At 41.9% G+C, this 27872-nt stretch overlaps 1 protein-coding gene across 1 annotated transcript in view; it reads left to right on the top strand.

The window, feature by feature from the left end:
* LOC128696956 (sodium/mannose cotransporter SLC5A10) overlaps positions 1-27872 on the top strand; it is a 166982-nt gene that overhangs the window by 47793 nt on the left and 91317 nt on the right. Inside the window, exon 4 of the mRNA XM_053788388.2 lies at positions 19740-19799. Coding sequence (XP_053644363.2) covers positions 19740-19799 — 60 coding nt within the window. The remainder of the gene's footprint in view (positions 1-19739; positions 19800-27872) is intronic.

Raw genomic sequence — 27872 nt, 5'->3', positions numbered from 1 at the left:
CTTACCTTGCAAAGTAATAGATTTATTTATTTATTTATTTATTTATTTATTTAGATAAACATATTAGGGGGATAGTGGTAGAGCACTTGGAAAGATGTGGTTTTGTAAATAATCAGCATGAGCTTAGGGAGGGCAAATCTTGTCTTGTTAACTTGCTGAAATTCTGTGGCAGAGTAACAGATGTGTGACGAGAGAGAGAGAGAGAGAGAGAGAGAGAGAGAGAGAGAGAGAGAGAGAGAGAGAGAGAGAGAGAGAGAGATAGATAGATAGATAGATAGAGAGAGAGAGAGAGAGAGAGAGAGAGAGAGAGAGAGAGAGAGAGAGAGAGAGAGAGAGAGAGAGAGAGAGAGAGAGAGAGAGAGGGGGGGAGGGTAGACTGCAAGAAGACGTTTGACACTGTACCTTACGAGAGGCTGGGCTAAAAACTCGTAATGCAGGCAGGAATAACAGGGCATGTACTCCGGATGATCGAAGAGTTTTGGGGTAAGGAAGCAACAAGTGATTGTTACGAAAGAGACGTCAATATGGGGAGGGTAACTAGCAGGGTTCCGCAAGGATCAGTATTAGGACCGGTTCTATTTCTGATTTATGTGAATGATATGTCAGATTGGATTGATTCACATATATCCTTATTTACTTATGATGTAAACCTGATAAGGAGAATAAAAAGCAGACAAGAACAAGGAAGAGCTCCAAAGGGATCTGGACAAGTTTCCAGTGTGGTCAGATAAGTAGTTGCTGGAATGTAACCCCAGTAAATGCAAGGTTACTAAGATTGGGGAAGTAGCAAGAAGACCGGGAACATGGTATAGACTAGGGGGACAAAAGCTGCAGAGAAAGAGCACAGTGTCCAGGATATCGCTAGAGGCTCATATCAATTGAATAACCTCTGCAGTCAATGTTCGCCTGGCAAATCTAAGGGTAGCCTTCAGGAATCTCAACAGTCTTTCTGGGCTCTTTACACAACATACATCAGGCCAGTCTTGGAGTATGCAGCACCAGTACGGAACCAGCACCTGGAAAAGTATATTAGGAAACTGAGCTAAAGGGTATGAGCTATGAGAAGCTAACGGAATTAAAGATAATAACATTAGAGGACAGAGGAACCAGGGAAGACATGATGAGGCGGAAGGGAGACATTACAAACAATACATGGACACAGAGGGTATATAAAGGCTCAGAGTGAGGTGAATACTAGTGAGGTACCAATTTGAGGTTCACTAGTGGTAGTAGTAGTAGTAGTAGTAGTGGTAGTGACAAAAGTAATACAATATGGTAGAGCAATTAATTCGTACATGAGTAAAAGGATATAAAAGCTATTACTTGGGTAACATAAAAATAGGTTGGACAAATATAAACTGGAATGAGGCAGCTTGTTTCAGTGTTCACTCTCTGTGCTTTGTGTAGTATAACAGGAGAGACTATGTGATGGCAGGGTTTACTGTTTTCAGGAGGATTCTTGCTAAGACTTCGGAGATGGTGAAGCTGCCGTTGTTTTGTTTAATTGTATTCGAAACAGCGATCAGTGCTGATTCGAGGCACTTGCGTCTGCGGAAATTAGTTTCTTTGATCACTAATTGGGCGTCTCTGAATTTCATGAGATGATTGGAGGAATTTCGGTGTTGTACAACTACTACTGGGATCGTCACGACGAACGACAAGAAGGAAGGTAAGAATATTGTTGTTATGAATGGTTTGAAAAACCGACATGTTGAAGATTGAGACACTTATGCAGCATATGGGAATCTTTATTCAGGAAACGTTTCGCCACACAGTGGCTTCATCAGTCCAATACAAAGAGGAAGGCGTAAGGAGAGGAGGAGAATGAGGTAATCAGTCCCTCAACCTGGAGTCGATGTGTTCAGTCCATCAATCTTGTAGAATGTACAGCATAGGGCCGTAGACGTGGCTTATATACTGTAGTGAGGTGAGGTGAAGCAGGCGGAGGCGGGGTCATAGTGGTACCATCCACTAGTCGAAGTAGGTCTTCGTCCAAAGGTTGAACAAGTGTTGAAGAATTCTTTGTAACAAGATCCCATGATGCTGCAGTGTCTGACAGTTGTGATGAATGGTTTGAAAAACCGACATGTTGAAGATTGAGACACTTATGCAGCATAACACTTATGCACAAATTTTCATAATAACTATTTTGTAGTTCTCTGGACTTTTTTTTAAGGTCACCACTGCATATCCTATTATTGCCTAATATAGTATATTGTATGAACTTTATCTAACATGTTGCCATCCATGTGCTTAAAAGCTATTTTATAATTAGCTAGAGAAGCACATAACATAACATAATATAATATTCTCGATTTCACATGTATGATCGTCTGGTGAGTTTTTTTTTTTAATAATAACTCCTAGGTCTCTCTTTCTGTCTGACAGTTCCAATATTTTATCAGTCTATATTCTTCATGTGACCTAAATTCACTCTCTTCCATTTCTATTTTCTATTGCATATTTATCTACATTTAATTCCATAATCTATCTATTACTCTATTTGATCGATTTATCCATGTCATCCTATAGTGATTTAGTCATTTACTGAACCTAATTTCTCATTTCCAAATATATTCAACAGTTCTGTGCAAACAAGTGACTCTGCAATGTACAGGCCAACCCCCCCCCCCCCCACTTTTGCCTGTTCACTCTGTCACATCTGTATAGGTTGTAACCTGGAATCCATATTTCGTTGTCCAAGTGATCCTTTATGTGGGTCTCAGTGAAAGCCGCGAACATTGCCTTTGCCTCTGCAAGCAGTCCACGGATGAAAGGTATTTTGTTGTTTGTTGCTGGCTTTAGACCCTGTATATTTACGAAGAAGAATGTCATTGGACTGGTGGTATTGTTGGTACTGGGGGGGGGGGATTTTTTTCCGGCATTAGTATCTGTATCTGTTGGTTAGGAGTGGAGGCCATCGACTGTGGTTCCACTCCAGGAATGACTGGATTTGGTGTACGATTTCTGCCATTTCCTACCAGTTTTTTTTTCCTTCCTGGCACCAAAAAACCTCTCCCTCTTGAGTGGCTGTGGCTACCCAGGTTTTTCCATGGCCTGGATGTTTTGTATCTTTTTGTCCCCTTTAGATGGTGTGCCTGGCAAATTAACTTATAGCACAGTCTTTCCTGTACTGAAGAGGTACACATTTCAGGGTGAAAAAGATTACAGGAAGGGAGTTTGCATTTTCCTGTTGTCATATGGGCATGGCATTTTCTAGGGTGGTCATAGTTGCACGTCCCGTCTGTTTTTCCAGATTTCCCATGTCTGCAGATACCAAGTGCATAGTATGTGCACAGGCTTGGTTTCCGTTTGCTTTGGTTTTATCTTATCTTTGACTACACTTGTTTCCCCACTACGGCTCCTGCCCCCTATGAGGTCATTTATATGTATTCCTTCCTGCGTATAATTCCCAACTACCTGGACAAAATCTTCAGCTTCACCATTACTGTCTCCCAGGACAGCACCTCCAGCTTCACCATTACTGTCTCCCAGGACAGCACCTCCAGCTTCACCATTACTGTCTCCCAGGACAGCACCTCCAGCTTCACCATTACTGTCTCCCAGGACAGCACCTCTAGCTTCACCATTACTGTCTCCCAGGACAGCACGTCCAGCTCCACCATTACTGTCTCACAGGACAGCACTATCAGCCCCACATTTACTGACTACCAGGACATCACCTCCAGCCTTACAGTTTCTGACTACATGGCCAGTATCAAGGGCAGTACCATTCAGCCCAGACTTTTTATGTTCCCATCTGTTGTAGAAAGCTTCCAGGTTGTCTATGAAAGCAGCTTTGATGTTATCCTCTTTTAATACCCTTGTGATTTTAGTCCACAGATTTATCTCATTTGGGCATACCCAAAAACACTTCCCTGTTTTAATACTGCTTGTAGCTAGTTCTTGGATATCTGCACAAGGGGCGTGACACCAATTTCCACAAAAATGACAATTTATCCATGTGGAAGCCCGTTTGTTTGATTGACTGCAGACTACACAGAGCTTCATAATGATTTGAATGGTTGATTTACTGTAATTCTACTTGCAACCTCTTGAATATTCTATTAATAACCTCCTTAAATGAAGCTCTAGCTATTTGTATTTCTATTTCTAACTGTATTTGTATATTGGACAGCTTACCGTGTACAGAGAACCTTTACTGCACATATAAGTTCCATCAAACACCTTAACTACTGGGAGCGCCTGGAAGCACTTGACTTGTACTCACTAGAGCGCAGGCGAGAGAGAGATATCATAATCTACACCTGGAAGATTCTGTAGGGAATGGTTCCTAATATGCACACAACAATCACTCCATACGAAAGCAGGTGATGCAACATACCCCCTGTGAAAAGTAGGGGCGTCACTGGTACACTAAGAGAAAACGCAATAAGTGTCCGGGGCCCAAGACTGTTCAACAGCCTCCCACCAGCAATAAGGGGCATTACGGGAAGACCCCTGGTTGTCTTCAAGAGGGAACTGGACAGATACCTAAAGATGGTGCCGAATCAGCCGGGCTGTGGTTCGTACATTGGATTGCGTGCAGCCAGCAGTAACAGCCTCGTTGATCAGGTCCTGATCCAGCGGGAGGCCTGGTCGTGGACCGGGCCGCGGGGGCGTTGATCCCTGGAATGCTCTCCAGGTAAACTCCAGGTAGGATGGTGATAAACCACACAGTGACGTGTTCTAGGGTGGTGATAAATGTGTGTGTGTGTGTGTGTGTGTGTGTGTGTGTGTGTACATACATGCTCACCTATTTTTAGTTGCAGGAGTTGAGTCACAGCTCCTGGCCCCGCCTCTTCTCTGGTCGTTACTAGGTCCACACTCTGCTCCAAGAGCTTTATCGTACCTGTGCTATGTATGGATCCTACCTCCACTGCGTCACTCTCCAGAGTGTTCCACTTCCTGATAATTCTGACTCATCTGAGTTTTCAACTTCTAGCTGTGACCCCTTGTTGCTGTGCCACATCTCTGAAAGATTCTGTCCCTGTCCACCTTGTCAATTCCTCTCACTAGCTTTGTGTCGTTATCATGTCCTCCCTGTTCTACTTGTTCTCCAGTGTTGTCAGGTTTCCTTTAACCTCTCCTCATAGGACATATCCCATAGCTCCTGTGTGTGTGTGTGTGTGTGTACTCACCTATTTGTGGTTGCAGGGGTCAAGTCCTAGCTCCTGGCTAGTGTGTGTGTGTGTGTGTGTGTGTGTGTGTGTGTGTGTGTGTGTGTGTGTGTGTGTGCGTGCGTGCAGTCATCTATATGTGGTTACAGGGTTTGAGTGTGTGGGTGACTGGGTGCCAAGAGATTGTTTATAAATAAATGGACAGTGAAAGAAGAGCTCAGGCCTGGGCACTAATATCCCAGTCTGTGCATTCAAATGTTGAATTATAGTCTTATTCCTTTACATCACAGTTTCTTTAACAATATGGTATCATCATCATCATCATCATCATCATCATCATCATCATCATCATCATCATCATCATCATCATCATCATCATCATCATCATCATCATCATCATCATCATCATCATCATCATCATCATCATCATCATCATCATCATCATCATCATCATCATCATCATCATCATCATCATCATCATCATCATCATCATCCCTTAATGTTAACACCCTAATTCAACCACTTCATAATATACAACTCAATTAAACGATTTAATCGCAACATAGTTTATTTGTAATCGATCAATTGTTCATTGTCAACCAGTCGACCTGCACTTATGATTGTAACATATTATCCAGGCTATATTATCCAGGCTATATTATCCAGGCTATATTAACTTAGATTTTATACTAGGTCTAGAAATAAATAGTTAGTATTATGATTATTTTTGCCGGAAATGTTTTAAATTAGAGGCTTTCTCAAGAGCCTTAAATTGTAACAGATTTGGTCTCTACTAAAATATAATTAAGTGAAATATGTAATCATTCTGAATGTATAACTCCTGTTCTCATAAGGTTCTTTAGATATGAATAATTTTAATTTAATTTAATTATTAGTTATTATTATTAGTTATTATTTTATTATTACTACATTTATGGGTGCTCTAACCCGTAGGGGGTCATAACAGGTAATGGTTGATATTGAGATCAAGCAGCATGATGGTACCTGCCATGAAGAACCTTAATGCACAGTTTTGACCTGTGACCACTTCCTGGATGCCAGAGGTACAGGTGGGAACTTTTAGTCACCTCAACACCCTGACAGTGACCCCTCACTCTGGTGTGACTCCAGTGGAGCCCAGTTTTTAGTTTTTTTGGACGGACTCGTACCATCAGGAACACTAAGAGAGGAGAGTTTATTGAAGTTCAGTTTGCAATATACAATGGGTACAATAAAGTGAAGGTCTCCTCGTATGTACAACATGCAGAATTGTGAAGCGTTCCACATTTTTTTTTTTTCAAGGACCCCAGTGGAAATAAGTCATTTTGGCTTTTTTGGGTTATCTTAGGTAATTTACATACGTTACTATGTATGTTAATTGTACTTATGTGGACCTGTACCTAAATAAACTTACTTATCAGCGAAGTATCCCAGACTGGCTAACTGCTGTAGCGTGATGTAACCATAAGATGAAACAGATATTTGTTAACAATCACTTGTAGGCTCCTCTGCTGAGGCAATTTTTATTTTACCTGGAGTTTACCTGGAGAGAGTTTCGGGGGTCAACGCCCCCGCGGCCCGGTCTGTGACCAGGCCTCCTGGTGGATCAGCGCCTGATCAACCAGGCTGTTGCTGCTGGCTGCACGCAAACCAACGTACGAGCCACAGGAACTGACTTTAGGTGCTTGTCCAGTGCCAGCTTGAAGACTGCCAGGGGTCTGTTGGTAATCCCCCTTATGTGTGCTGGGAGGCAGTTGAACAGTCTCGGGCCCCTGACACTTATTGTATGGTCTCTTAACGTGCTAGTGACACCCCTGCTTTTCATTGGGGGGATGGTGCATCGTCTGCCAAGTCTTTTGCTTTCGTAGTGAGTGATTTTCGTGTGCAAGTTCGGTACTAGTCCCTCTAGGATTTTCCAGGTGTATATAATCATGTATCTCTCCCTCCTGCGTTCCAGGGAATACAGGTTTAGAAACCTCAAGCGCTCCCAGTAATTGAGGTGTTTTATCTCCGTTATGCGCGCCGTGAAAGTTCTCTGTACATTTTCTAGGTCGGCAATTTCACCTGCCTTGAAAGGTGCTGTTAGAGTGCAGCAATATTCCAGCCTAGATAGAACAAGTGACCTGAAGAGTGTCATCATGGGCTTGGCCTCCCTAGTTTTGAAGGTTCTCATTATCCATCCTGTCATTTTTCTAGCAGATGCGATTGATACAATGTTATGGTCCTTGAAGGTGAGATCCTCCGACATAATCACTCCCAGGTCTTTGACGTTGGTGTTTCGCTCTATTTTGTGGCCAGAATTTGTTTTGTACTCTGATGAAGATTTAATTTCCTCATGTTTACCATATCTGAGTAATTGAAATTTCTCATCGTTGAACTTCATATTGTTTTCTGCAGCCCACTGAAAGATTTGGTTGATGTCCGCCTGGAGCCTTGCAGTGTCTGCAATGGAAGACACTGTCATGCAGATTCGGGTGTCATCTGCAAAGGAAGACACGGTGCTGTGGCTGACATCCTTGTCTATGTCGGATATGAGGATGAGGAACAAGATGGGAGCTAGTACTGTGCCTTGTGGAACAGAGCTTTTCACCGTAGCTGCCTCGGACTTTACTCTGTTGACGACTACTCTCTGTGTTCTGTTAGTGAGGAAATTATAGATCCATCGACCGACTTTTCCTGTTATTCCTTTAGCGCGCATTTTGTGCGCTATTACGCCATGGTCACACTTGTCGAAGGCTTTTGCAAAGTCTGTATATATTACATCTGCATTCTTTTTGTCTTCTAGTGCATTTAGGACCTTGTCGTAGTGATCCAGTAGTTGAGACAGACAGGAGCGACCTGTTCTAAACCCATGTTGCCCTGGGTTGTGTAACTGATGGGTTTCTAGATGGGTGGTGATCTTGCTTCTTAGGACCCTTTCAAAGATTTTTATGATATGGGATGTTAGTGCTATTGGTCTGTAGTTCTTTGCTGTTGCTTTACTGCCCCCTTTGTGGAGTGGGGCTATGTCTGTTGTTTTTAGTAACTGAGGGACGACCCCCGTGTCCATGCTCCCTCTCCATAGGATGGAAAAGGCTCGTGATAGGGGCTTCTTGCAGTTCTTGATGAACACAGAGTTCCATGAGTCTGGCCCTGGGGCAGAGTGCATGGGCATGTCATTTATCGCCTGTTCGAAGTCATTTGGCGTCAGGATAACATCGGATAGGCTTGTGTTAATCAAATTTTGTGGCTCTCTCATAAAAAATTCATTTTGATCTTCGACTCTCAGTCTGGTTAGCGGCTTGCTAAAAACTGAGTCATATTGGGACTTGAGTAGCTCACTCATTTCCTTGTTGTCATCTGTGTAGGACCCATCTTGTTTAAGTAGGGGCCCAATACTGGACGTTGTTCTCGATTTTGATTTGGCATAGGAGAAGAAATACTTTGGGTTTCTTTCGATTTCATTTATGGCTTTTAGTTCTTCCCGCGATTCCTGACTCCTAAAGGATTCTTTTAGCTTAAGTTCGATGCTTGCTATTTCTCTGACCAGTGTCTCCCTGCGCATTTCAGATATATTGACCTCTTTTAGCCGCTCTGTTATTCTTTTCCGTCGCCTGTAAAGGGAGCGCCTGTCTCTTTCTATTTTACATCTACTCCTCCTTTTTCTTAGAGGAATAAGCCTTGTGCATACATCGAGTGCCACCGAGTTAATCTGTTCTAGGCATAAGTTTGGGTCTGTGTTGCTTAGTATATCTTCCCAGCTTATATCGGTTAGGACTTGGTTTACTTGGTCCCACTTTATGTTTTTGTTATTGAAGTTGAATTTAGATGAGTCTAATGTATAATGTTCTAAATATATGTATTTTTAAAAGGTTCCTGAGCATAGTTCTTTATTTACTCTATCAAACAATCAATCAATCAATTTTTATTTCCTTGCAAGATTACATTGAGATTATGAAATTACAATAATGAGTTGCAGTGCAGAGAGCCACTGTCATGCCTAGGCATTATGGGCAGACGTAACTTAATGGCTTACAGACTACTTAATACTAAAGAAATTGAACATAGTTTGTTTAAGTTGTACATCTTGCTACTGAAGTTTTATAGTTGATGTGAACTGACGATATATTTGATGTTATGTTCACTCCAAGGTATTTCTTCTGGTATGTTGTTTGCAATGCTACAGTCACAGGTTAGGTTAGGTAAGGTTTGTCAGGAAACAGAACAAGTGTTTCCTGACGCGGGTCTTAGGTGACCCGCCGTTGAAACTTTTAGTCATCTGACCGAGAGTTTCCTCTGGCTTACCAGTCCTACCCTGTTTAATGTCCTTATCCAGGAACTTGCGAGCCTTCCCTTTCATAGTGGTACGCAGCTACTCAGCTATGCTGATGATCTTGCACTCGTAGTGAATGGGAAAGGCAATTTGGAGCGACAGGCCCAGAGAGCTTTGGACCTAATAACGCAGTCTTGCAAGGAACTAGGCCTCAAGATCTCCGCCGAGAAGTCTCTTGCAATGATGTTCAAGGGACCAGATAGTGAATAGAATACGTATTCAGGATATAGAACTTGAGTGGACAGGCTCGTACCTATACTTGGGAATCTACATTGATTAAAAGCTAACCTTTCAGAAACAGGCTGAGTATGTCACATCACGTGCTGTACTCAGACTCAACCCCATGAGAGCCATGACGAGGCACCGTGCAGGGGCGAGCAAAGAAGTATTTCGCTTGTACTATATACAAGCTGTGCGCTCGCTCATTGACTACGGTGCACCAGTGTTAGCTCATCTCTTTCCGCAGAGCAGGCAAAGGGTGGAGGTCGTACAAAACCAGGCGATAAGAACTATGCTTGGGGCCCCCATCTGGACCAACACAGTATGTCTCAGATTTGAGGCCCGGCTTCCTTCCCTGGCTGACAGAGTAAAACACATAAACGCCTGCAAAGTAGCCACGATTCTGCACCGGCAGCAAGGTACCCCACTGAGAAGACGGATGTTGGGAACCATAATTCAAGATCCAACTCTCTTCGTTTTGGGCTTCTGGGCGGAAGCTGCTGCCTATACAACTACTCCTTGAGAAGAGTTGTGACCTTCCACTTGCTGGGTATCATCCATCACCTCCCTGGTACCCAGATCCGGCCGATGTTTGCGTCATGCAACTACCTACCTCTAAGCGTCTCTACAGTCAAGACACCCTCAGCAGTCATGCTGAGACAAACATGGCACTGGCAGAGGGACGCACATGTGCAGTGTATTTCACAGATGGTTCTGTCGACCCTGACAGGAAGAGAGCAGCAGCTGGACTGTACCACAATGGTCACACACAAGGCTGGCGACTCCCTGACCACTGCACGATCCTTCAAACTGAGCTGGTGGCGATTCAGCAGGCATTGTCACATGCCCTACGACATCGACTCCGACTTGTCATACATGTTGACTCTACCTCTGCAATCTTTGCCCTCTCCCATCCCCAACCACAGGACAATGTTCACCTCATTACATCGATTCTGAGCATAATGACAGCCTTAGAAGCTCAGGGTAACAGATCGACATTGAACTGGATCCCCAGCCATGCTGGCATCCGGGGAAATGAGGCGGCGGATGATGCAGCCAAGGCAGCAACAGATTATCCACATGTTGGGATTACTGTCCCCATCAGCCTATGACAAACCAAACTGGTAGCCGCCAGAGCAATGACACTTATGGGGGAGGTCCCAGGTGATACCCCATCTCAACAGTGGTACCGAGCAGCGACTCAGGGAGAACCCCCTCCAAATGATAGAAACTGGTCCAGAGTGCAGTGTACCGCCATCCATTGGCTTCATTTGGGCTTTCCCAGCTGGTAGTAATAAGTTATGACAAGTTATATACACTGATGGATCTAAACAGGAGTCTTCTGGCAGGGCTGAATCTGCTCTTGTTGCCACCTTCCTAGTTAACAACGATAATAAATTTGAGTTAGGCATAAGAATTAACAACTGGGCGTCTACACTGCAAACTGAATTGTTTGCAATCCTAATGGCGCTAAAGCTAACCTATGACACTGAGCTTGACTCTATCATCATTAAGATAAGATAAGATAAGATTTCGTTCGGATTTTTAACCCCGGAGGGTTAGCCACCCAGGATAACCCAAGAAAGTCAGTGCGTCATCGAGGACTGTCTAACTGTCTAACTCATTGAAGGCTCTTGACTCATATAATGACTCCAACAACATGCTCATTGGAGAAGTCAGGTATAGATACTCAAAAATCAAGGACAAAGGGATTAATGTACAATTGCTATGGATCCCATCACACATTGGATTACTCCTTCGTGATAAAGTTGATATGTTAGCCAAGAAGAGTACCCAGAAGGAGACTGTAGAATATAACTTTGGTATATCTGTGTCTAGCATTAGGAATAATATTAGGAGAGAAGTAAATAGCGAAAATGATTGTTATAGGAATGCAGTTAGAAGCCTGAGTAGATCTATAATCCACTATAATAGTAGATAAGTATGTTTATGGAGCAACTTGCAATGTGAACAGACTGACTAATGTTGTAGTGGCCAGCCTTAGGCTTGGTTACAAGTACTTCTGGCAGTTTGGGAGACACACACATGATGATCAAACTAAATGCAAATTATGTGATCAGGCATATGGTCACTGTCTTGAACACTATGTGCTTAATTGTCCACTTATTGAAGAATACAAAAAACAGACAGTATAATAACCTATGTGACACGTCAAGATATCTTATTAACGAAAATAAGATACCAGATATACTAAGTAAATTACTTAAATTTGCTTGTAACAGATAAATGAACTGTAGATATGTAGATATAAACCCATATGTACACCTGTTAACCCTTTTGGGGCCTAGTTCCTAGGCCTTTTGTGTATCCATATGCTCTTGCGCTACCGTCCACAGGGTGGATATGGGGTGCACAATAAACTAGCCACTTCGGTGGCAAAATCTAAATCTAAAAAATCTACCACAGCCAAGATGATGGTAGACAAGGCTGAGGAGATGTGCCAGCACATTGTCCAGCGCCCCCTAACACACTATCTTCTGGAGTGGGAAGTTACTGAGACACTCCGCTCAGCACTTGGGTGCTGGCCGCACCCAAGCTGACGTACGAACCACAGCCCGGCTGGTCAGGTATTGACTTTAGGTGCCTGTCGAGCGCCTTCTTGAAGACAACCAGGGGTTTATTGGTAATCCCCCTCATGTATGCTGGGAGGCAGTTGAACAATCTTGGGCTCCTGACACTTATTGTGTTGTCTCTCAGTGTACTCGTGGCGCCCCTGCTTCTCATCGGGGGGAATGTTGCATCTCCTGCCGAATCTTTTGCTTTCATAGGGATTGATTTTCGTGTGCAAGTTTGGTACTAATCCCTCTAGGATTTTCCAAGTGTATATTATCATGTATCTCTCCCGCCTGCATTCCAGGGAATACAGATCAAGGGCCTCCAACCGTTCCCAGTAATTTAGGTGCCTTATAGTACTTACGTGTGTCGTGAAAGTTCGCTGTACACTCTTTGTACAATCATTTTTTATTTTAGTTACAATGAGAGGTTATCATGTGTCTGGTCTCCCCGGTCTACCTGCCTCTTATTATTACGTTGCATGTACCAGATTGGAAACAAAGTATGGCGTAGCAAAGATAACACTTATCTATAGGCTTATCACCCCTCAAGGAAGGTTCCTTGATGTTGGTGAGGGGCTCTTGATTTAGGGAATTGGATCTGTGCTCCAGTTCCCCGAATTAAGCCTGAATGCCTTCCACATCCCCTCCCCCAGGCGCTGTATAATCCTCCGGGTTTAGCGCTTCCCCCTTGATTATAATAATAATAATAATATAGGCTTATCATAATTTTTCGGACTCAAACCGGGACGTTTTTAAGGTTTTGAAAAAAATATATACATGAAATATACAGTAGGTATATTTTCTTTAATGCAAACAAATATGGGTTAAAATATCTTAATTAAGAATTACAGAATGAAAAAGAGCAAGAAGCATAAAGTATGGAATCACACTTACCTGGAGAGGGTTTCGGGGGTCAACGCCCCCGCGGCTCGGTCTGAGACCAGGCCTCATGGTGGATCAGGGTCTGATCATCCAGGCTATTACTGCTGGCCGCATGCAAGCTGACGTACGAACCACAGCCCGGTTGGTCAGGTACTGACTTTAGATGCCTGTCCAGTGCCTAGGAGAACTATTCGTATTTTTCACTAGAATGAACCTTCCTTAGTAATGGTTTATTAAATCCTAACTAGTCGTCAGTTTGCCTATGATACTCCAATATAGACACTTTGTATTGTGCCAAAACAAAAGCATTCACATTGCTAAACTCACAAATTATGATGTAGTCACTTAACCTTAATACCATAATCTGTAAGGATTTTGTGGAAAATACTGTATATATTTTCTGGAAATACGGTAATTTATAGGTAAATAGATGCCCTATATTGTATTTTTAAAAGAAGTATGTTATCGAAAATGGAAAATCTGCGGCTGGGCAGGACAGTCGCCATTTTGTTTGAATTTGGACTAGAAGCGTTAGTGTAATGGGAAGAATTTTTCATGCTCTGGAGGTTAAAATTGGGCTGACACCTCTCAAATAGGAGACGAAATTGTTGGATGTGCATTCCTGCATAACTTGAGTATCAGGCGACAGGACAGGACAACTCCAAGAACCTCAGATAAGCTAATTTATGTTTAAATTCTGCCCAGTAAATTTTTCATAAACATAGGCAAAAGGGGGGTCCTGTACATGACACATTAATCTCCAGTCAAATTGGTGAGTGATATTAAAATATTTTCCTTCTGTCATGTAAATGTGTATATATATAATCCTTTATTAATTTAATATACAGTCCACAAATTTATATATTTACCAGCATTCCTGGTGATGTATATTTCATTTATAATTAATAGGTCCAGAGCAACTTGTGGATATGACAGTGGTAGGTATCGAAGGGGGACATTTTTTGCGACCTAAGTGTCCCAAATTCCTACTTGTCTATGTAACATTGATAAATAATAATTATCTTTGTTATTTACTGTTATGTACATAATGAGCTACATACAGATAAATGCAATTTTCCACAGATTTAATGTTAAGAATTAATCTAAGTCTGCCCGAAATGCCTAGCCATGCTAGGTGTCCTAGTGGCCCCCTCTGTAATTAGTATTTTATAACAAGTAAACCACACAATACCCAAAACCTGTAAACCCCACATTGTAACCCTTATAGAGAATAAACTTGAATTGAATTGAATTTATTTTATCATAAAACTCGTTGCAACTTAATTTAGTGTTCATTTTTGCAGTACGTTAGTTTTTTTTACTGTATGTTGAGTCATTCCACCTGTTCCTGACACCAGCAAGAATAACCTGTCAACAGGAGCACAAGTGCCTCCTGGTACACAAAATAACATGACATAGCTGAAGTTAGGTAGATATGGTAAGTAGGTACCTGGAGTTTACCTGGAGAGAGTTCCGGGGGTCAACGCCCCCGCGGCCCGGTCTGTGACCAGGCCTCCTGATGGATCAGAGCCTGATCAACCAGGCTGTTACTGCTGGCTGCACGCAATCCAACGTACGAGCCACAGCCCGGCTGGTCAGGTACCGACTTTAGGTGTTTGTCCAGTGCCTGCTTGAAGACAGCCAGGGGTCTATTGGTAATCCCCCTTATGAATGCTGGGGGGTTCTCTACATTTTCTAGGTCAGCAATTTCACCTGCCTTGAAAGGTGCTGTTAGTGTGCAGCAATATTCCAGCCTAGATAGAACAAGCGGCCTGAAGAGTGTCATCATGGGCTTGGCCTCCCTAGTTTTGAAGGTTCTCATTATCCATCCTGTCATTTTTCTAGCAGATGCGATTGATACAATGTTATGGTCCTTGAAGGTGAGATCCTCCGACATGATCACTCCCAGGTCTTTGACGCTGGTTTTTCGCTCTACTGTGTGGAAGGAATTTGTTTTATTCTCTGATGAAGTTTTAATTTCCTCATGTTTACCATATCGGACTAATTGAAATTTCTCATCGTTGAACTTCATATTGTTTTCTGCAGCCCACTGAAAGATTCGGTTGATGTCCGCCTGGAGCCTTGCAGTGTCTGCAATGGAAGACACTGTCATGCAGATTTGGGTGTCATCTGCAAAGGAAGACACGGTGCTGTGGCTGACATCCTTGTCTATGTCGGATATGGATATGAGGATGAGGAACAAGATGGGAGCGAGTACTGTGCCTTGTGGAACAGAGCTTTTCACCGTAGCTGCCTCGGACTTTACTCTGTTGACTGCTACTCTTTGTGTTCTGTCTGTGAAGAAATTATAGATCCATCGACCAACTTTTCCTGTTATTCCTTTAGCACGCATTTTGTGCGCTATTACACCATGGTCACACTTGTCTCACACTTGTCGAAGGCTTTTGCAAAGTCTGTATATATTACATCTGCATTCTGTTTGTCTTCTAGTGCATTTAGGACCTTGTCGTAGTGATCCAGTAGTTGGGACAGACAGGAGCGACCTGTTCTAAACCCATGTTGCCCTGGGTTGTGTAATAGATGGGTGGTGATCTTGCTTCTTAGGACCCTTTCAAAGATTTTTATGATATGGGATGTTAGTGCTATCGGTCTGTAGTTCTTTGCTGTTGCTTTACTGCCCCCTTTGTGGAGTGGGGCTACAGTATTAGGTTTGTCAGGAAACATGACTAAGTGTTTCCTGAGGTGGGTGTTAAGGTTATATGATGACCCACTACTGGAGCTTTTAGTCGTCTGACCGAAGCCTTCCACTGGCTTACTTGTCCACCATCCCTTTGAAAATTATGGTAGAGAAATGTTCTGCTCCTTACATAATTTAAGAGTCGAACTCATTTTTATTCACAATTTATATTATTTATTTTCTAAATGTCGCAGTTGGAAGATAAGTATAGTAAATTTATTGAAATTAATGTTTTTCATATTTCTCTGTTTTTGCTTTCATTTTTATTAGCGTAATGTTTCTGTCCGAGACAGAGTGACAAAGTGACCGGGACTATGACCGGGACTACGACACAAACTGGGACAGTCCCGGTCAAAACTGGAGGTTATGGTAAGTCTTTATCTAGATAACTTACAGGGCGGAATGTTTTCTTTAGGCAGCCTCTCAAAGAAGGTTCTTTGACGCTGGTGAGGGGCTTTTGATCTAGGGAATTGGATCTGTGCTCCAGTTCCTAGAATTGAGCCCACCCCCCTCCTACAGGCGCTGTATAATCTCTACGGGTTTAGCGCTCCCCCATGATAATAATGCCTTAGCCGAGATAACACTCAATGTTGTGGAAGTAAAATTGATTTAACAGAGATATGGATTACGACAGTTACATAAATTGTTTGTGTAGATAACATTTGTATCCTCTTAACCTACAGTTGACTGGTAGTGATGGTTCTTGGTGCTCTAGTGCCCAGTCGTACCTATTCTTCAAACTGCTAGAAGTTTGTCATTTTGTCTGGCTTTTTTGGGGTTATCCTGGGTAATTTACACTGTATATCCCTCAAGGGAGGTTCCTTGACGCTGGTGAGGGGCTCTTGATCTAGGGAATTGGATCTGTGCTCCAGTTCCCTGAATTGAGTCTGAATACCTTCCATCCCCCCCCACACGCTGTATAATCCTACGGGTTTAGCGCTCCCCATTATAATAATACACTGTATGATAACTGTACTTATGTGTACTTGTGCTTAAATGAACTTCCTCACTCAGTTCACTTCATTATACTTAAATCAGCCATACGTACATATATCCATGTGGTCGTCATTGGTTTTCAGCTTCCATCTATGTGCAGTTGCTGCTGTATTTTGTGTCTCTATAATCTTAATACGTATGTAACATGAATACAGGTTCCTTCATTATGCTGTACAAGCCTTGGTATCTGTATTAAGCTCACTCAAACCATAACTACTCATTATATAAAATTAAATGCACCTCACAATTTTTTTATATGTACAATAACATATGTAGTAGTCTTGAGTTAGGCTTCTGTATAACCCTTTTGGTTTAGCGCTTCTTTTTGATTATAATAATAATTGAGTTAGGCTTAAGGGGCCATTAATGTACAGCAATACATCCACCCTAGAGAAAACAAGCAGTTTGAAAAGAACCATCATTTTCTTGGCATCCCTAGTTTTGAAGGTTCTCATTATCCATAACTAGTATTTTGCTCATTTTTTCCTCTGATAACTGTACTAATTTTCTCAAGAAAAAAAATCTCATCTATTGTAATATTTTGCCTTTTATTATTCATTGAACATTTTGCAATTTCCAAATTAGTCTTGTGGAAAACTATCAAAAGCATTTCTTTAATGTCTAGTTAAATACATGCCTCTCATCCATTTCTTTTCCAGTGAGCAATTTTCATGACTTACAATAAATATTAGATTTGACGTAGGTACTATGGAAAATTTTCTAGGGTGATTACCTTTATGTACCTCAACATTATATACATACAAGTAATCTCATTGGGAGACAACACTATATTGTTTACCGTAGTCATCCCGTGTGGACATGTGAGAAAACTTCACCACCCCTGGTCACTGCAGGTGGGCCTTCGACCTCAGAATCTTATCCATATCTATCCGAGACCAGTATAGATTGGATAGCACCCACAAGTACGGCGCTACTAATTAATTGTGGACTGTATAGATTATATTAGTGTAACTGGATGAAGGGGGGGGGGTAGGTTACACATAGATATATCCATCAAGGAAAAACACTTGTATATAATCCCACCACTTACCGATATTTTCTGGTGGTCACTTGATGTAGCTGGATCACTCATAACCTATCCAATTACAACATACCTAACTGGCCAGTATCAGTCTGCTATAACTAGAAAGGTTACTTAACTGTGGGTGATTGATGCTCCTTATTTCCTCCATTCACCATCTCATTTATATGTCTTGCTACACCGACACGGTTCTTATTCCAGGAGGACGAGGTATCCGTTGGTTTGTCCCGGTTTAGAAGTCGTGACTCCATAAAACTTCACTATCCTCGGGACGGGAACCACGTGTTCACTCGGAGCAGGGCGACTTATTTCACTTCCCGCATTCTCTTAACTTAATGTTATTATCACTGATTACATTACCATTCACAAGACGATTTAATGTCTCATAATTATTATACACATTAGAGGTCACTCCATTAAGATCTGAGACCGATGAGTGATGATTAAATCACGGGTATTTTCCCCGGGACACTCCATGGCGACGCGCCAGTCCCCACCGGTCATACCATTATTCACTAATTTTACCACTTTATTACGGTGGTCCCGTAAATCCCGTTCCCTCACTCTTCACCAGGAACAGTTACGACACTTCCTATTATGAAGTGAGGCCTATATTAATCCTTAGGCCGCCGTGCACGCCAATTTCCTGGTCCCATGTTTTCACAGCCTCCTCAGTACATTCAAATCACACCCGCTAACCCATGCCCTGATTTGACCTGTCCTCCCCCCGCACATCCACGCAGGCGCAGGGCGAACCCGGTTAGTTCTATTCAAAATACAAATACATTTTGACCCAAATCAACACATTAAACACTTATTAGGCACTATAGCTTTTCGGGGGTCAAACCAGGCCTTGGTGGATCAAATAATTTCCACAGTACGAGCCACACCCCGGCTACAGTAGGTGCTACATTAATATGGAATCCCCCTTATGACTGAACAGTCTCGGGCCCCTGACACTTATTGTATGGTCTCGAATTTTTCATTGGGGGGAATCCCATTTTAAATTTTCGTGTGCAATATAGTTTTTTTCCAGTTCTCTAAGTATGTATTGAATCAACTTTTCTCATATGGCTTTTTCTAATAGTTTTACAATACTTGTGAATGAAACAGGCCTATAGTCTTCCCTGTCATGTCACTTTTTTTTTTTTGGAAGGATACAGGAGGGCCCCACTTTACAGCACTTTGTTTTATGGCATTTTGCTATTGCAGCAGTTTTCATTTATGTATACCCTTTCTTCATTTATTCAGACTTATTACAGTAAATGTATTTACTGCTCACCGTAAGCTAAGGATGAAAATATTTTAAGGTAAGTAATATGTGTGCTGTATATGCATTTTTTAGGCTTACCTATATTCCTCACTTAATATATGATAATGTAAATATGTTATCAACGTTTTATATGCATTTGAAAATGAAAAAAAAAGTCTGTTTCACTTTACAGCAGTAACCTGGAACCTAACCTGCTTTATAAGCAGGACTTGTCTGTACCTGTAATACAGTAAAATCTTAATTTAATGGGTCTTGTTGATTTAACAGACTTCAGATACATATATGGAAGAAAATCTGCTGGGTCAGTTGATTCTGGCACAGTGGACAAAGTCACAGCAAAATGTTCGCATCTCTGTCCACTACTATCACCGTTACTGATCACCCACTTTTCCCTATTAGTTCATTAAATCAAAGGTTTACTTTATTGACACATTGTATGCCATCTTCCATTTATCTACCAATTATCAGTTGTAAAAATTATCAGTCCAGGTACTGATCCTTGTGGGACTCCATGTAGGATTTTGACCCCTGAGAATCTTTCAAAGAGATCTTATCTATTCCCTGTGAGTATTTGGGAGAGAAGAGGGTATGACTAATTTTTGTGTTGTCTTCCATGTACAGGCACTGGTACTTTTACAACTGCTGGGCTGGGTATTTCTGCCTGTGTTTGTTGCCAGTGGGGTGAGTACTGTTCTTTTGTGTAGTATTACCTTAACTGCTTCCTCATACCCCCAACCACCTTGTTATAGGGTTATAAGACTCACCATGTAGCTATTGTACCTAAGTAGCAGGAAAGACTTATTATTTGTAATACCTAGTTATATTGAACTGTTGGGGGCACAACTAAATTGATTCTGTCATAAGTATTGATCACACTTATGGGGAGTCAATTCATGTTAAATAACCCTGCATTTCAATACATACAAATATGTTCAGTTGTAAACAACACAATTATAATATATTGAAGCAACAGTAATGCCTAGGCATAATTGAGGTTCTGTTTGCATTGCAACCCACTATTGTAAATATAAAATCTCAGTGTACTGTTTGCAAAGACATAAAATAAATAGATAAATAAATAAATAAATGTGCAAAATAAGTTAGAGTTATGGGAGAAAAATATAGAGTGCATTAATTTGCTGCCATATAAATGAGGCATTAAAGTGTATATTATTATGGCTAAATTCTTCAGTGTCATACAGTATGAGACATGGGAAGGTGAAGGGAAGGGAAGGGAAGGGGAGGAAATCCAGTTTGATGAAGGAATGGGAGGGCAGTTCTGTTCTCTTGCATCAAGAGCCCTTCACCAGCTTTAGGCTATTTGGTTACCTATTTATGATACATACTGATTCTCCAGTTAATAATTATGGTATTAATAACTTTACATTCAAAGTGGATATAATCTGTCTGACTTCTCCAGGAATGCATTCCTATTATTTATATTGTATCTGTATATCTTAACTGTTTCTTCAATTATTTAGATTAGTTTTAATTCCTTAGATGAATCTGACCAGCAGCACAGGTTAATTTTCTATTGATTCAGGAAAGTACATATTTGACTGGCCCATGTCTTCCTTGTTGTAACACAAATCTGAGTAAGTGTTCAGAGAACATAAACCTTATAAATCATACAAATTAAAAAATGCCACTTTCTCTACTAAAGGAGGAAAAATATACAGTAGTTGTGGTACAACTGAAGCTTTCCTCACATTCTCCTAAGGACAAAAATGAGACTAATACAAGAAATTGAAAGTCTTGAGTTAAAGATGAAAACATAACACAAAGTTCAAAAGACAGGATAGAGAATCATGAAATTGAAGGAAACCGAAAACATTTTTTGCTTACAAATTTCAAATCAAATGTGAACACTAGTATCAAAGCCTTGTTGAGGGAAGGTGGATCCTTCATTAACTATTATTATTATTACAGTGCATTGGTAAGGGAGTGCTAAGTCCACAAGGGTCATACAGATCTTGGGAAATGGAAGTCATTCAGGTTTGATCCAAGGAAGGGAAGGGCAGGTTCATTTCCTTAGATGAACCCATCACTAGCATCAAGGAACCTCCCTTAAGAGACCTGCAACTTGGTAGTGACAGTCCCATTCCAGTTTTAAATCCATAGATTTACACATGAATTGTTTTATCAGGTGAATATGCTTATTGGCCCTTCACCAAGAACCACCAGGTTTTGGAGCCAACTTGAGCGAGGAAATAAATGAAGTACTGAGGACACAATATGGCTTTGTGCTTAGTGAGAAAATAAAACAAACTAAGGAGTGAAAACACAAGTGAATTCTTAATGAATGCAGCATTAAACTCTGGCCAAAGACAGTTTTGTCTTCACAGTCACAGAATGAGTAGTCTCAGCCAGTATCTCACTGTATCTTTGGAGTTTGCTGTCATTTATAAAAAAAAAAAAAAAAAGCTACCCCCTGGGGAAGAAAGTAGAAAACTAATTTTATGAAGAAAGTCTTCAAAGATTAAAACAAAGTTGTATTAGCTCAATATAAAATCCATGGGTTTTTGATACAAGCTTGCTAGATCTTAAATTTTGATAACAAAGATACCAGGCATTTTTTAAATTGTTAGGTAAACCGACACAGATGCAGCTAATGTGACATTGTATTGTGGCAACATTTTGCTCTCTAGGAGCTTTGACAAATGTGCAACTAATGTTGCATTAGTTGCATCTGTGTCCATTTACCTAACATTTTCTTGGAAATTCTACCATTATTACTATTTTTTAAATTTTAAGGTAATGTCATAAACAGAAATAATGGGAAAAATATACTGTTACATGATGTCAGCCAAATATAGTTTTAAGTACGCATTTCTTTAAAAATAATAGATAACTAGTGAATGGAACAAATGAAGTCAATAAAAATGCTAAAAAAAACTGGCTTCAGTTTCAACTAAAAATCTTTATTTGATTGAATGAATTTAGAGACAATTCAAGGGGTGAGTGGGATTTGAACTCTGAGTTCGGGTGTCCTAAGACTACCAGCCCATAGCACTAACCATCAAGCTACAGAGGGTCATAAAACTTATCCAAACAGAATCTGCTGTTTATTGAAAAGGTTAGTGAAAACCACAACTGCAACCTAGTCAAGTTTTTACAAGCAGCCACTGAAAAGCTCTAGCTCTTGTCTCATTATTATGGAATTTGTGCATGGGGCTCAACAACAATTAACCATCTCAGACCACTAATTACCCAACAAAAGGCTGCAGTCAGAATGATAAATTCCCACTACAAGCAGCACACTCCACCAATATTCAAAACACTAAGCCTACTCACCATACAAAACATCCATACTTATTACTGCACCTATTACATACATAGAACACTTAACTCTGATATTAACCCTCCCCTCAGACATCTCCTTGCCAACCTCAACAGAACACATGACCATAACACAAGGCACAGATCACTCTTTGATGTTCCTCGTGCAAAAACTCAGTGCACATAAAAGGCCCTAAAATCTGGAATTCATTACCTGTAAATATAAAAGAAACACTACCTGTTTATAAATTCAAGTCTCTTCTCAAAGATCAGTTACTCACCCAAAACCATATAAATACTGAATAACTGAACCTTATAAATTGTATATCTTAAATGTTTCTCACAATTATATCACATAAATGTTAAACCTAAGACCCAATCTAACTTTGTTATTTTTTAAATACACTACCTAACAGAATACTCCATTCTACTGAATGTACAGCAATGCATGCAACCATATGACCTGTCTTTGTAATACTCATTTGTGCTTTATTGTTATCTGTTTTCAATAATGTTTTATCACTGATTACATCATTGCTTAGTTAATCTGAGTTAATTTTAAGCCAGCCCGTAATGCTATGCATACAAGTGGCTTTGGCATGCTGCTCTTACCTGTATCTTTTTGTACCTCTGTATGTATGTTCAAATTATTAAATAAATAAATAAATAAATAAATAAAACCACAAGGGCTATACAGCACTGCAGGGCAGGGAAGGAAGCGAGGGTATCGGGCGGCAGAAGGGGGGAGAGATGATTAGTAGGTTACAGAAAACAGCGGGGCAGGGGATAGTGCGGGGGTAGAGGGGTAGCAAGAAATTGAGGTAGAAAGGGCTGAAGGTATCATCATCAGAGTTGTGGAGTAAGTCAGTTGTTGTCAAAGAGTCAATGAGAGAGTCTGGATGAAAGGTGGGTCCATCAGCAAGAGGGGAAGGTAAAGAGAGCAGCAGAACGAAGACGACGTTGGAGGTAAATTCTGCTTGCTCGTTGATAAAGTGGGCAGTCTAACAGAATGTGGCTGACCGATACTGGAACCTGACAATTCTCACAGAGAGGAGCAGGGCGCCTCTCCATGAGATATCCATGAGTAAGACGAGTGTGGCTAATGCGAAGGCGGGAGAGAGTAGTCTCCCAACCTCGACACTGATGACAAGAAGACGGGAAGTAACCTATACTCGGTTTAATAGAACAAAGTTTGTTATTGAGCAGAGCAGACCAACGTTGTTGCCAACAGGTGTGAAGGTGGGTAGCTATAACAGCAAAATACGTAGTCTGTGAATGGAACACCTCTATATGAAACTGGAAGGTCATGTACTGCTGACCGCACAGCAGTGTCTGCCTGTTCATTGCCCTGTACGTCAACATGACCAGGGACCCAACAAAAAACAATATCTTTATGTTCGGTAGAGATACGGCGTAACCAAAGTTGGATACGGAGAACTAGAGGGTGAGGTGTATCAAATTTTTGTATAGCCTGTAAAGCCTGAAACAACCACAAATGATGACACAGGCAAAGATGCAATACGGATAAGTGCTGCAAGGATGGCATACAATTCAGCAGTAAAAATGCTAGCCAAAGACAGTAAATGCCCTCGCACAACGTTGTCCAGAAACACTGCTGCGAATCCGACACCGTCAGGAGACTTAGAGCCATCTGTGTACACTGCGATGGCATGAGAATGAGAGTGGAGGTGGTCAAGAAAAAGAGAGCGGGAAGCTACCATAGGCAGTTGGGCTTTTGAGCAAGGGAGTGAGAAAGAACAAACTCAAACAGCTGGAACTTCCCAGGGGGTAGGGAAAAGTGAGATGCTACATGAACATAGAAAGGTGGCAATTGAAGGGAAGACAAGAGCGAATGTAGGTGAAGAGAAAAGGGACGGAGCAAACAGGGGTGGCGAACAAATAAAGAATGTCTACTAATATCGGTGACTATTCTATAAATGGAGGATTGCGGAGATCATGAGAGCGTATATAGTAGCGAAGGTAATGGGCATCATGGCGATCAGACAAGGATGGAACATTTGCTTCTGCATAGAAACTCTCAACAGGGGAAGAGCGAAAAGCACCAAGGCATAAACGTAATCCCTGATGATGGATGTAATTAAGGCTAGAGAAAGTAGCAGGAGAGGCCGCTGAATGGATCTGGTCACCATAATTGAGTTTCGATAAAATGAGGGCTGAATGTAGGCAAAGGAGAGTTCGACGATCAGCTCCCCATGAAAGATGAGCAAGGGTTTTAAGAAGGTTCAGCCGACTGTGACAAGTTGCCTTCAGAGAGGTAATGTGAGGTTTCCAGGATAACCTACAGTTAAAGAGAAGGCCTAGAAACCTGACTGCATCACGTTCAGGGATACGTGAACCATAAAGGTACAAAGGATAATTGAAAATGACAGAGCATCTAGTGAAAGTAATTTGGTGAGTTTTGGTACTGGAAAATTTAAACCCATGCGTGGTGGCCCAGTTAGAAACATGGTCGACTGCATGCTGGAGAGAAACTGTAATGAGGTGACAGTCAGCGCCTGCACAAGCAATAACGAAGTCATCAACATAGAGTGACGACCAAATATTGGATGGAAGACTAGAGGCCAAATCATTTATAACAAGGAGAAAAAGTGTTGTGCTCAGAACACATCCCTGGGGGACACCTTCAGCTTGGACAAAGTCTGGGGAGAGCACATTATTAACCCGAACATGGAAATATCTACCAGTTAAAAAGTTCTTAAGGAAGGATGATAGATTGCCTTGGAGACCTAAGGAGTGGGCCTTGGGCCAAAATATTATACCTCCAAGTTGTGTCATATGCCTTATCAAGGTCAAAAAATATGGCAATAACTGAGTGGTTATTCGCAAACGCATTACGAACATATGTGTCTAAGTGTAGTAAAGGGTCTATGGTAGAACAGCCCTTACGAAAGCCATATTGACTAGCGGAGAGACCGTTGTGTGTCTCTAAATACCACATTAAACGTCGATTTACCAGACGTTCCATTACTTTGCAAACTGCACTGGTAAGAGCAATGGGACGATAGTGGGAGGCATCATGTCCCGTAGTGCCCGATTTGCAGAACGGGAGAACAATGGCAGATTTCCACAGCTGGGAAAGAACTCCTTGTGACCAAATAAGATTGAAGAGGTGTAAGAGGACTGCAAGGGCTGACTTATGTAAACGTTGTAACATCCGAATATGAATGTTGTCAGGCCCAGCTGCCGATGATTGGCAAGCTGAGAGTGTCGCCTCTAGTTCTTGAAGTGTAAAAGGCACATTATACGGTTCTTCTTTGTCAGACTTTGAGGAAAGAAACGAGGGGCATAGATGGAGCCCCTGAGAAATATGGACCAGATGATTGCCAATTTCAGTGGCAACATCAAGAGGCTTTGCTATATCAACACCGGCAACCCACAGAACAGGAGCCGGGTCAGGAGAGTATTTACCACTCAATTTCCACACTTTTTTCCAGACTGCACTCATAGAGGAAGCAGAGGTGATGGTGGAAACATAATCTCGCCAGCAAGTGCGTTTAGTGTCATGAATGACACAGCGAGCGACCACACGCTTCTGCTTAAACTCAAGAAGTTTCTCAGCGGCTCTATTGTACCGGTACCTGCCCCACGCAGCGCATTTCAAACGTACTGCACGAGCACAAGCAGGAGACCACCAAGGCACACACTTCTGAGAATGCCTGCCCGAGGTTTGGGGTATAGAATGAGAAGCTACGGTTAAAACTGAGGACGAGAAGAGGTGTAAAAGTTCATCAATGGAGGACGAAGAAGGAACCTCACTAAAAGTAGTTAGTCGTGTGTAAAGGTCCCAATTTGCCTGATCAAATTGCCAGCGTGGGCTACGGAGAGGTGGTGAATATGAAGGAGAAGTAAGAATGATTGGAAAATGATTGCTGTCATGTAAGTCCAGGAGAACAGACCAGGTGAGGTCTAGTGCAGTAGAGGAAGAGCAGACTGAGAAATCAGTGCAAGAGTGAGTATGAGTACGAGGATCAAAATGGGTTGGAGTACCTGTATTTAAAACATGGAGGGGGTGGGAAGCAAGAAAAGCCTCCAACTGAATGCCATGGGAATCACAATGAGACTCCCCAGAGGAAATGATGGGCATTAAAATTGCCAAGTAACAGAAGTGGTGGCGGTAAGGACGAAACAAGAAAGGCAACTTCCGGGATAGATAATGCCCGAGAAGGAGAGAGATACAAAGAACAGAGTGTATACCACCTATTTAAGTGGATACGGGCAGCTGTGTAATGTAGAGAAGTACGAACAAATAGCTGATGGTATGGAATATCAGTGCGTGGAAGAAGGGCACTTTCATTAAAGGTCCCATCACTAAAAGGATCTGAAGAATACAATAAATTTTAGCCTGTGATGGGATAGATAACTGCAGAGTGTAATTTTGGTTCTTGTAAGCAAACACCAACAGGGGAAAACTGGGAGAGCAACATCTGAAGCTCACCTCGATTACCCCTGAGGCCGCGTATATTCCACTGTAAATAGGTCATGATTAGCAACGATAAAGATACCAAAAATCCGCAGGTAAGGGTACCTATGGACTAAAGGGGTTAGAAAAGTCTACATGCGGAGGTAGCGGAAAACGTTCAAGCAGCGAAGGAACGGTGCGCTGTGAAAAAAGGAGTTGCGCAGATGGAGGAGAGGAAAGAGAAGGAACAGGGAGTGGATCAGTGTCCATTGATGGTTTGGTCTCTGCAATATATTCAGAGATAGCTTCAAGTGTTTCGGAATTCAAAGACATCACATGGTAGACAATATTGGAGATGGAAGGAGGAGGGTGAGTAAAGATTGGAACCGTAATGGACTGTACCAAAGTAGGGGTGGACGAAAGGGTGGAGGGAACTGGAGAAGAAGTGTGGGAGGGGACTGAAGAGGCAGAAACCTGGGAGGTGGCAGAAGAGGAAGGAACTGGGGAGGGGACAGAGGAGGAAGGCACAGCACGAGGAGGAGGGTGAACCTCCACACTTGTAACAGAGCCAGTGAGAGGGGAAGAACTAGGTACAGAGACCGGGAAGGTAAAATTTGGAGGTGGAAGAAGAGAAGGAGGGGTTAAAGGAGATTTGAGCAATGGAGATTTTTTGAACTTCTGAGAAGTAGAGGAACGATTGGGAGGAGGAGGAGTACGAAGCCTTGTTGATACCGGGGCATGCGAGGGAGGACACAAAGAAGTGAGAACAGACTGAGATGTTGAAGCAGGGACTTCTGAGCCCAGGACAGCAAAAGAATTAGAGACAGAAGTGACTATGGGAGGGGCAACCACAGAGGAAGTTGCAGAAGATGGGACTGCAGTAGTGGGGGGACGTTTAGAAACACGAGAATAAGAAATACGGGGCAGTCTCCCTTGGAGGCGCAGTTGAGAAACTGCCATAGAATAAGGGAGACCTTCAGCTTCTTTGAGGCAACGGATTTCTCGCTCATTTAAGTAGACCTGGTAACGGCAAGAGTAAGAAGGGTGAGCCTCAT

The sequence above is a fragment of the Cherax quadricarinatus genome, chromosome 31, assembly GCF_038502225.1.
Source record: "Cherax quadricarinatus isolate ZL_2023a chromosome 31, ASM3850222v1, whole genome shotgun sequence".
Classification (NCBI taxonomy): domain Eukaryota; kingdom Metazoa; phylum Arthropoda; class Malacostraca; order Decapoda; family Parastacidae; genus Cherax; species Cherax quadricarinatus.
This window is presented reverse-complemented; position numbering and strand designations above follow the sequence as displayed.